This window comes from Ruditapes philippinarum, unplaced genomic scaffold, assembly GCF_026571515.1.
Source record: "Ruditapes philippinarum isolate M1 unplaced genomic scaffold, ASM2657151v2 ctg1179_1_1_1_1, whole genome shotgun sequence".
NCBI classification, from domain to species: domain Eukaryota; kingdom Metazoa; phylum Mollusca; class Bivalvia; order Venerida; family Veneridae; genus Ruditapes; species Ruditapes philippinarum.
Genome location: NW_026860434.1, coordinates 139,207 through 150,008, shown reverse-complemented (window position 1 = coordinate 150,008; position 10,802 = coordinate 139,207). Strand labels below are relative to the sequence as shown.

Here is a 10,802-nt window from a genome sequence, read left to right as displayed (position 1 = left end):
TTAAATGGGCTTGTCCACCTTTCAGTCTGGGCAAAACCATTTATAATTTTTCTTTGGTAAAATATATCAAGATATCGGGGAAGAGGTATATTTTACCAAAGAAAAATCTGTTTTTATATTTTATTTCCATGCAGTTATATGTACAATATAATAATCTTTTGTGCAAATCCTGATATCTGAATATGAAATAAAATTCCCTTGTCTTAAACTCTAAGACTACACATTTATTACATGCTTTTCGGTGGTTTATAGAAATATATCAGTGATATAAAACTGGTAATTTCACTGTTTGAAGCAGTGAAATTACCACTTTGATAATTTCACTGTTTTTGAATTTAAGCCCCTTACGTTGTTTCAGTGAAATACCAGCGTGCACAGTACTGGGTACCAACTTAATGACGTGACGTCGTAAATGACGTCACGTTGTATTATTATTTGGCGCGCTTTTCATTCAGTATTAGGTTTAATGTCTTTTTAAAACGTTTATTTGCATATAATAAAAAGAAAATTTGTTTAGTTTAGTGTAAGATCGAAATATATTTCACATTGTGAACACAAAAGTTCATATTTCACTCGTGGCTGTGCCACTCGTGAAATATACCTTTTGGTGCTCACTTGGTGAAATATATTCCTATCTTACACTGAACTAAACAAATATCCTCTATATAATTACATAGTTGTCTAATTTTATATACTACTGTGACAGAATATTTAACATAAGAATAAATTACTGGCCATGATATGTGAAAAAAAAATTATGTACATTTATTTATTAATCAAACTAATATAGCATTTATCAGCAATATATAAGACAAATGAGCCGTGCCACAACAAAACCAACATAATGCGTTTGCGACCAGCATGGATCCAGACCAGCCTGCTCATCCGCACAGTCTGATCAGGATTCATGCTGTTCGCTATCAGTTTCTCTACTTGTTATAGGGTTTATAAGCGAACAGCATGGATCCTGATCAGACTGCGCGGATGCGTAGGCTGGTCTGGATCCATGCTGGTCGCAAACCCATTATGTTGGTTTTGTCGTGACGCGGCTCAAATATATATTCAGCATATTTCACTGTATATCAAATATCTTTCTTAAATCTTTTTTGTAAGAAATGAATTTTATATTGATATAGAACTACATAGATTAATTAGCAGAGTACATGGAAGTGCATATGTATATTTTACATCAAAACATGTTAAAACCTCGTGTAAAATAACTGTTAAAAAGTTGATGCTGTTCAATAAAGGTCATAACCTTTTTTTTTTCGAGACTTCCTAAATGATTTCGCATGTTCATTTACAGTGAGTTTCTATTACATATGTCAAAGTTTCACTTGATTGCTATTAACACCCATGACTTCAAATAAAAGACAGACCTTACAAAAAAGTAATAAAAAATACTAAAATTGTTATATATCTAAAGAATAAAGTATATCTGTGAAGGAAATAATGGGTTTTACTCAGCATGTGCTACTTTGTGACACATTATAGTCAGTCAAATATATCTTGACACCAATCCATAGTTAATTTCAATGTCTTCTGTCAGAACAGATAGAGCAATTTTACCATGATACAGAACAGATTATAAAATTATACCACAATGCATATAACAGACAGAGTTTATACTGAACCTCTTTAAAACAGTGTGAATTATTCTTGCAATTATTCGCATTTAACGTTTTTAATTTGCATATTTCACATTTCGGTGTTTGTATGTTAAGTGTTCTTCTGCAACTGTGTATTAGCATGCCAATGTTATGTTTTCATCTGTTGTTGGTCCATGTTTTCCCGAGCATTCACAGCCATATACACCAGTCTTCCAAATCTCTTCTGCTGTTTTCATGTAGTGATCTGCTTCAAATAGAAGACTGTTTGTAGACTGGTTAGATGATATATTTCGGTGAACAAGTCTATGACTTGACCGTAGACTGGTTTCCTGCTTCATATACAATATTTGACCAATAACTGTAGGTTTGTTCCTTATTTTCTCATACAAATAAGTATTGTTTCCTGTAATATTATAGCACACAGAATTTTTTATATTTTTCACATGAAAGAAGATGTCACCAAGTAAAAGATGCCTTCTTGGACGATGGAAAACAAATTTGAACAAAAGTTTCTCTTGGGATTCTTTTGAGGTAATAAATGAAAAGGAACAGTTCTCTACATATGAATACTGATACACATCGTTGTCTGATTTGGCAAGATTATAACATTCTCGGAATCTTTGCTCCGTGGAATTATAACTGTTTAATACTAGTTTCTTAATTTTTCTATCAGACGATAAAGTAAAAGTGACCTTGACACTAATACTGTCAACACCATAAAATTCATCAATGTCTGCTAGTTTCAGCCATATTTCATCATCTTTGAATGTTTTAAAGTCTTTGTGATTTAAATAAATACCAACATCTTCAAAGTATTCCTCGAAAGATGATTTGCCAGTCCAGATTTCGTGCGGCATTTTAAATTTGAATTGTCTCTCATCCAGTGCAATAACATGAGTGAAAGTAAAAATTGTTACTGCTCCACACAATGCCAAACATAATCCAACAGTTGTCACAAATTTATAAATAGATTTCCTGAATGGGTTTTGCAGAGATTCTTCCCCTTGTTCTAAATATAGACGAACAAGAGGGACAACAATGCGTAAAATAACAGATGTTATTACAATCAAACATTTTGTTAGCTGGAAATAGCTGATTGGTTCACTGTGGCAAAGGCTTATAGCAAACGTTACGGAAAGTGTGGGTATTTCATTTATCCAAACAACTAATGCTGAATCCAGGTCAAGGTCGACCCATGGTTTTCCGCTGCATATGTCACGAGTTATATTAAGCACTTCAAACACAATTGCAAGCGATCCTACTGCAGTAGTTAGGAGCAATTCCCTTTTATCGATTTTGGGTCAGAGGCCGAAAAACTGGGCCCCCCCTTTCCAAAAATGAAATTTCTAAAATAAAAAACGGGTCTTTTGGTGATTTTCCCCCAATTTTCCAAGGACAAAAATACGAGGGAAACAAAAAAACCCATACGGGGCTTTGGAAATGAGGGGGAATACTTTATGTGGGTTGATGGGAAAATTTTTCCGCCTGCGGTTTTGACCCTGTCGGGAAACCCGGGCTCCAAAGCGGGTCTTTTGGTTTCATGGTTTTAAATTTTTTCCCGCTGTAAAATCAATTTATAGAACCCCGGGAATTTTAAAAACATTTGTAAACCCATCCCATCGGGCAATGAAAGGGAAAACATATGAAAAACCCAAAAGTTGGAATTTTTTTTCTTGATCATTTTTTGGTTTTAAAAGGGAAAAATAGGGGGCAAAAATTGATATTTTTTTTAAATAAAAAATTAAAAAATAGTGTTGTTAGATAATGAAATATATGGCAATATTGATATATTTTAAATAGAAAATTTATAAAAAAAATAGTGTTGTTAGATAATGAAATATATGGCAATATTGATATATTTTGAATAGAAAATTTATAAAAAATAGTGTTGTTAGATAATGAAATATGGCAATATTGAAATATTTTGAATTGAAAAACAAAAAACTTGTCCTTATTGTGTGACATATTAATCTAATCTGTGGTATATGCTGTTACTATGGCCACAAATATTTAAATCATTTAATAATGTATTTTAATCTAATCGAACTTTATAAAAAAAAAAGATTTTAACAAGTTTTTTATTTCAATCAAGAATTTAATTCATGACTCACATTATTGATTTTTCATGTTAAATATTAGGTTTAGAAATGTTAAATTCTGCTCAGTTTTTAACTTGAGATATTAATCATTAACAATGTTGAAAATCATGTAATAATTTAAAAAAAAAAATAAACAAAAAATTTAAACTGGTTGATGGCCTATAAAGAATAATCAAAAAATTATTTCATAAAAAAAGGTTTCCTTGTCCAACAAACTATTAACCAACTTACCCATAATTCCTCTTACTCACATTATCTTTGAGACACTAACAAAACAACATATTTCAATTTAACCACCACTTCTGACGTAAATGCGGTCAATCGTCTTTTTTGCTTATGAAATAATTGTTATTTTATGGTTAATGTTTATACGGGAGGCGGTGATTTATATCCCCAAAACTGTGCCACAGGTGAAATTATTTTCCCTTAACGTCTTAAAAAAAATCTCCCGTGCAGAATTATTTCTTTCAGACTATTTTTTTCGTTCTGGTGGTCAACACAACTTTGTTTACAGATGTTAGTCTGGCCTTCAAATTGTGTGTGGTTCATGATATTTAAATTCAAATTTTTTAATAAAGGGTCATTTTTAAAAAAAGAATGTATCTTAATTTATATAAAAATTTATGGAAATTTCTTAAAACAATTTAAGTGATTTAAATAATAGAGCTTATAACCTTTTTACATTCCATTGTCAATACATACATTTAAAGGTTTATGTCTTTATACATTCAAAGGATTTATATATCTACAATACATCAAAGGTTTTATTATTTACATACATGAAGGTTTTTCTAAACATACTTTCAAGGTTTTATGTTTTTCATACATTCAAGGTTTTATATACTACATACTACATTTTCAAAGGGTTTTAAATATTCTACATCCCACCCAATTTTTAAATAACCCTTTTAAATTTTTTTCCAAGGGGTTTTATATTTTAAAAATTTCCCAAGGTTTTATCTTACTACATTAAAGGTTTTATGTTTTTCTTTAAAATTAAAGGGTTTAAATATAATTTTTAAACATACTTTTTCCCAAGGTTTTTTTATTTTTTAACCATACATTCAATTTTTAAAATTTTTCCCAAAACCCTTTAAAGGGTTTTAAATACCCTTACAACTTTCCAAGGGTTTTTTGTCCCCTACACCCCAAGGTTTTTTAAAATTCCCTTTAACCAAAACTTTTTTCCGGGTTTATTCTACAAAAAACTTTTCAATGTTTAACTCCCTACTTTTCAATTTTAATTTTAAACCCAAAAAAATTAAAGGGTTTTATATTTTTCAAACTTTACTTTCAAAAAGTTTAAAATCTTTTTAAATTTTTAAAAAAATTAACTGTGGAAATTAAAATTCTAATAGTTAAAAACTTTAAACTAAATGTTAATAACTTTTAAATCTTTCAAAAAAACCTTTTGAATTTACGATTGTTAATTTCAAAAAAAAACTTTATTGAAATTTATTACCTACTAAGTATTAATGCTTCAGTGATGATGTAGCCAAAGGGGGTTGAAATATAGTAAAGAGGATTGAAAAAAATTTAATAAATTAAACATTATTTACCCACTGGGCCCAATAACCCAAACCAAAAAATATCATTTTTTACTTTTCAAAAAAGATTTGGATGGAAAAAATTCAGGAAACAAGGGGTTTTTAGAAACAGGATACAATTTGATTGCTTAATGTTAAGTTAATTTAAGTATTTTGTAAATTTGTAAGCCTTCGAGGCCTCTGATCATGAATATTTGTTGGGAGTGTATTAATTCCTTTTATAGTGAAGCGTTTGCCTATTTTTATTTGGTGAGTTTGTTGGTTGGAAAAAAAAAAAGTATATAAATTTAATATTTTTTATATATTCTTAATGTTTGAAAAAGGGGGTCCTTTAAATTTGGTTTGGGGGAAAACCAGGGGGCCCCCGGGGAATTGTTTTTACATAACGGGATTTATTTGCAGCATTTGGGTTAGTGAAAAATAAACCTTTCAGATAAAGTGGGGCAGGTATGGCTTTGTTTTTTCCTTAAAGGCCCTATATCCCGGTTTAGGATTAAAATTTTCCCAAACCAAATTTTACTTTTTCCCGGCAGCACCCTTTGGGGGTTTGGGGCTTTTAAATTTATAAACCCCAAAATTTTTAATGTCTATAAAAAATTTTTTTTATATAAATTTTTTAAAAAACAAAATTAAAAATTCCCCCAAAAATTTAATTTTTTTTTCCTTTTCCCCCCCCCCAGGGTGCTGGGCTGAGGGGGGGGCGGGTTTCCCGGGTTTTCAGAGGGGGTTTTAAACTTTTTTTAAGGGTAAACCAGGGGGCCCCAAAAACCCAAGAACCCTTTGGGCCAAAAAGGGGGAAACCGGGGAAACCAGCAAACTTTTTAAAGGAGTCCCGGAATTTTCTCCCCCCCCCCCCGGGGAGAAAAAACCCAAAAAAACCCCCAAGGTTTTTTTCTTTTAAAAAAAACCCAATTTAAAATTTTGGGGGGGATGGGGGAGGGGGGAAAAGGGTTAAGGGTTTTAATTTTTTGTGGGGCCCCCCCCCCCCGCGGGGTTTTTAAAAAGGGGATGGTTTTTTGCCATCAGTTTAGGGGCCAAAGGGCCCGGGGCCCCGGGGCCACGTCCAGGGCATTTCGGGACAAGGATTTTTTTAAACTGTTTTGATTTTTTAAAAAATTTTTTAAAATTTTGATCCCCCCCAATTTTGGGGGGGGGGGAAAACCCCCCCCCCAAAAGGGCCCCTTTTGAAGTAACAATTATTTCATGTAGCACCAATTATTTTCAAATTTTTGTAAGCTACAGAAAGATGAAAAAAGTATTCGTGATTTGGCGGCCATATTGGATTTTCTGTCTTTTATATACATAACTTAAAACTTGGTTTTAACATTAACTGAACTAGTAAACTAACTTTTAAACTCGGTTTACTAACCTTAATACTTAGTTAAATGCCCTTTGAACCTTTATAACCTGCATAATTCTCCGTGGTATAGACTTGTACAGGCTTTGAACATAGGCGGGTGTAATCTCTTGCCAGATCCGAAAATTTTTGTCAAATAATATCTGCTCACTGTTTATGATAACTGTACTGTTTGAAAGTTTTCGTTTAATATATAACCAGATATTTTCAATTATGTTTAAATCAGGTGATTGTGCTGGCCAAAACATGGATTTAATACCGTTTCTGGTCTTATAAAGATTGACACTGTGTGCACGATGAACAGGTGCGTTGTCGTCCTGAAAAGTGTAAGAGTTATCGGGAAAATGACGAGCAATAACTGGCCAAAGATTTTCTTCTAAAATTTCCTCATATTTTTTAGCATTAATGTTACCACTGACTTTCGCTAGAGTACCAACACCATGCCAAGTGACACACCCCATATCATCACTTTGATCACCTTCTTGTTATTGGAAAGATTTCGGAGTCAATAAATCTGGTCTATACCCTTCGTCACGCTTCCTCCATATCAAAACGCTATTGTCACTGCCTATTAACAACTTGACTTTCATCAGAAAAATATCACACGATCCCATTCACCTACTACTTTAGACCTTCTTTTCTCTCTACACCAAGAAAGGCGCTTTGCTCTATTCATCTTTTGACACAATAACTCTTTTCTTACTCACTTCTTTTAGAAAAATCCATGTTTATGTAAATGATTTTGAAAACAGTTCTTTTACAAACTGGCTTTGATCTCCCCTCATTAAATTTACTTGTTATGTCTGCTAATGAAGCCCCGACGATTTGCACTTCACAGTCCTTTCAAGATGGCGATAATCTCTGTCTGTCACTAATCGAGGTCGGCCTGATCTTTTGTAAATTTTCCACTGATCCTGATGATTTGAATTTTTTTTAAAACAGATGAAAATGGTACTGTGAGGTTTCTGTAGAGTTCTCGAAATTTCTGCTATTGACATTCCATCATTAATACATACAAACAGCAATATTTTTTACACAATGGTCAATTCTGAACCTTTTCTACCCATTTCAAAATAAGCGCAGAAGTAAACATTCAGTGACGTTTTTCTAGCATAATTTTACGTCATCATGTTTTTCCAATAATTTATCTATAAATAGACTACACAATAAACAACCAAGGTCATTTAAAATCGTTATGGTGCAAGGGAAAGTAATCTCTCGGTAATAACGTTATGACGTTATCTCCCATATTAACGAATACTTTTTTCATCTTACTGTAGTTGGTTTTTGTCTAATTAGGGGACTCTTGTTCCTGACAGACTTGAAAAAAAATTGTCAAAAAGCAAAATGGAATTTATGCTATTGTCCATTGGAGCCCCTTTTTTTGAGACTCATTCTTTGATATATGTATACTTTTGTGACAAATAATAGTATCACATTTAACACTACTTTCTTCATGTGATAAGCATCTGACATGCTCTAAAATGTTTGCAGTATTTATCACCATATTTCTACTATGTGACTAATGGAGTAAGGGCTATTTTTGCACATTATGACCTTAATTTGGTAATTTACGTGGATTTTGAAAGTGCTGTTTGCAATGTGTAAATTACTTTTTTTTGTTCAATTTTTTATACATTTTCAAATTTTTCGTGAAAATTAACATGATTCTGAAGGCATGCTGCTGTAATTGAAATGTAGACATGAAATCACTGTGTTTTAAAATCTGAATATTCATGTAAGATTTGAAATACTGATACCAGTTTCTAGCATCTTCCTACAATGTTTTAAACTATTTCAGGTTCATCACTACATTACGTGGCCATGTTAGTCGTGTATATCAGGTGTCATGGTCGGCTGATAGCAGATTGTTGTGTAGTGGCAGCTCTGATTCTACGCTGAAAGTTTGGGACTTGAAAACGAAAAAACTTCTTTTTGATTTACCCGGCCATGCTGATGAGGTAAGGGGAGATTACTCCTACATACATTATTATTTAAAGGGACATAACTCATCTGTGATTGTATTTGAATATATGGCATGATGGAAGAATAATAAATAAATGAAAATATAGCATTTATTAAGTTGATTATTATAATTTATCTTAGCATGCTAAAGCATTTAACCTTGACCATGCTGTAGGTAACTGTAACCAGTCAGTGCAGATCAAGGTCATTTGGGATATTGTGCCATTCAATTATGGTCTGCACTGTTTGCTATTCAGTCAGTACTTAATTTTGAAATTTTCCCTAAAATGTTTTTTTCTGCATCAGTACTTAATTTTGAAATTTTCCCGAAAATGGTTTTGTCTGAATCAGTACTTAATTTTGAAGTTATCCCTAAAATGGTTTTGTCTGAATCAGTACTTAATTTTGAAATTTTCCCTAAAATGGTTTTGTCTGAATCAGTACTTAATTTTAAAATTTTCCCAAAAATGGTTTCGTCTGAATCAGTACTTAATTTTGAAATTTTCCCTAAAATGGTTTTGTCTGAATCAGTACTTAATTTTAAAGATGGACAAGTCTACTTAAGTAGTTTAGCATTGTAAGTGTAAAGCTGCAGGTCTCTTTCTTCACATGACAAGCATATTATATAACATGTTTAAATCCATTATTCAAACAGCATAAATAAAAAATTTGCCCTTTCTTAAGAAGAATTAAATTTACATATCTGAGGTCTAATATAAAATAATTATTTAAATCAATTTTCAAGAGAAATAAACCTCAAAAGACATTGATGAAAATTGAATATTTTTAGGTTTATGCTGTTGACTGGAGTCCAGATGGTCAAAGAGTGGTCAGTGGTGGCAAGGACAAGGTTTTGAAAATGTAAGATATGTAAAATGTTTTCATCCACTCTGTAATTATCAAAATATGCATTCATAATTTCATAGGTAATATTCAAAATATTTTGTGACCTGTCGTCCCCAAGTTTTATGGCTATAAGGGGAGATAAGGCTTGGTGATTCTGGTGTCTGCATGTCAGTCTGAGAATTATGGGTTCGAACCCCACAAGGAACACAGCCATGTTTCCTTATTACACAAATACAGATAAAGTTCAAAGAAAGCAAGAGAGTGATTCAAATATGCTACAAATTTTTACCACAATGGCCTGAAAACAAATATATTTGAACTAATATTTACAGTTGTTATTAATTAAATTTTAAGAAAAGTAGAATATGTAAAGATTAATTATTTTGTTATGTGTAAAATGTGTCTTTGAGTAACAGGTTCAAAGTAGACCAAAGATCTGTATAAACTTTCTTGTTCCTTGTTTAATGGTTAAAAAATTTGCCTCTAATCTTAGGAACTGAGAGTTTAAATCCTACTCAAGTCATGGCTGTATTTTGTCATATAATAACAAAACCTGTCAGTCCTTGAAGAAGCATTAATTATTAAGTTGCAAGAACTTGTTACACAATGATGCACAATTGAATGAAAAATAAATTCCTATTTGGACATCATTGGTGTATTTCTACAAGTTTTGAATAAACACTTGGAATTTCATACAAAATTTTAACGGCATATAATTGAAAAAAAGGTGTAAGTGCATGCTCATATTACAATAAATCTTTCTATAGACAGTTAGAAAACCCATTGTAGAGACATTTAAAATATTTTGGTCATTAAAAGTTGATATATACATTTCAGTTGGAGAAAATGAGGTGACAATTACAGGTGTAATTAGGAAAACTTGGCATACAAAACATCTTACTCAGTGCTTGCATATGATGGACCATGGGAAATTTGTGATACCAAGAAATTAAGACATTAACACCGGTCCTGGAAAAGATTTATGTAACAAAAAGTTCTACAGATGCTTGAACAAAAAATAAATATTTCTTGTCCCAGATGGATGCAAGAATTTCACATGTTTACTGATATTTGTCATTTTAAATGACATTTTTATTGAATAAAATAAAATCGTATTAGGAAATAACAACATTTTTCTGTTTTAATATTTTGTTGTTGAGTTTTATGTTGCATCAACACAGTAGAGGTCATATGGTCACTTTCCAGCTGTACTGGTGGAGGAAGACCTCAGATGCCCCTCTGTGCATAAGTTCAAGCAGGCATGGGCACCAGAGTAGATCCACTGACATTCTTTATATACTTTATTATTGATAGATATCCATGTTTATATGTCTCTTTGTGACACTTCTACTTTATCTGCTCATATTGTTTAAATAGA

At 31.9% G+C, this 10,802-nt stretch overlaps 2 protein-coding genes across 2 annotated transcripts; one reads left to right on the top strand and one right to left on the bottom strand.

The window, feature by feature from the left end:
* Positions 1-670: 670 nt before the first annotated feature.
* On the bottom strand, positions 671-7,227 carry LOC132760064 (uncharacterized). Its single transcript, XM_060751955.1, has 2 exons — positions 7,139-7,227; positions 671-2,894 (listed from the first exon to the last, which is right to left on the bottom strand). Exons 1-2 carry the CDS (start codon positions 7,225-7,227, stop codon positions 1,745-1,747), a joined length of 1,239 nt encoding a protein of 412 aa, XP_060607938.1. The 3' UTR covers positions 671-1,744.
* Positions 7,228-7,808: 581 nt separating this feature from the next.
* Positions 7,809-10,553, top strand: LOC132760063 (notchless protein homolog 1-like). The gene is made up of 4 exons (XM_060751954.1): positions 7,809-7,823; positions 8,377-8,574; positions 9,369-9,439; positions 10,262-10,553. Exons 1-4 carry the CDS (start codon positions 7,809-7,811, stop codon positions 10,272-10,274), a joined length of 297 nt encoding a protein of 98 aa, XP_060607937.1. The 3' UTR covers positions 10,275-10,553.
* Positions 10,554-10,802: the final 249 nt, after the last annotated feature.

Coding starts and splice junctions, on each gene's coding strand:
- LOC132760064 (XM_060751955.1), bottom strand. CDS start 7,227: ATGGGATCGTGTGATATTTTTCTGATGAAAGTCAAGTTGTTAATAGGC. Junction 2,895..7,138: donor TGGAGGAAGCGTGACGAAGG/GTATAGACCAGA, acceptor AATCGATAAAAG/GGAATTGCTCCTAACTACTG.
- LOC132760063 (XM_060751954.1), top strand. Junction 8,575..9,368: donor TACCCGGCCATGCTGATGAG/GTAAGGGGAGAT, acceptor GAATATTTTTAG/GTTTATGCTGTTGACTGGAG.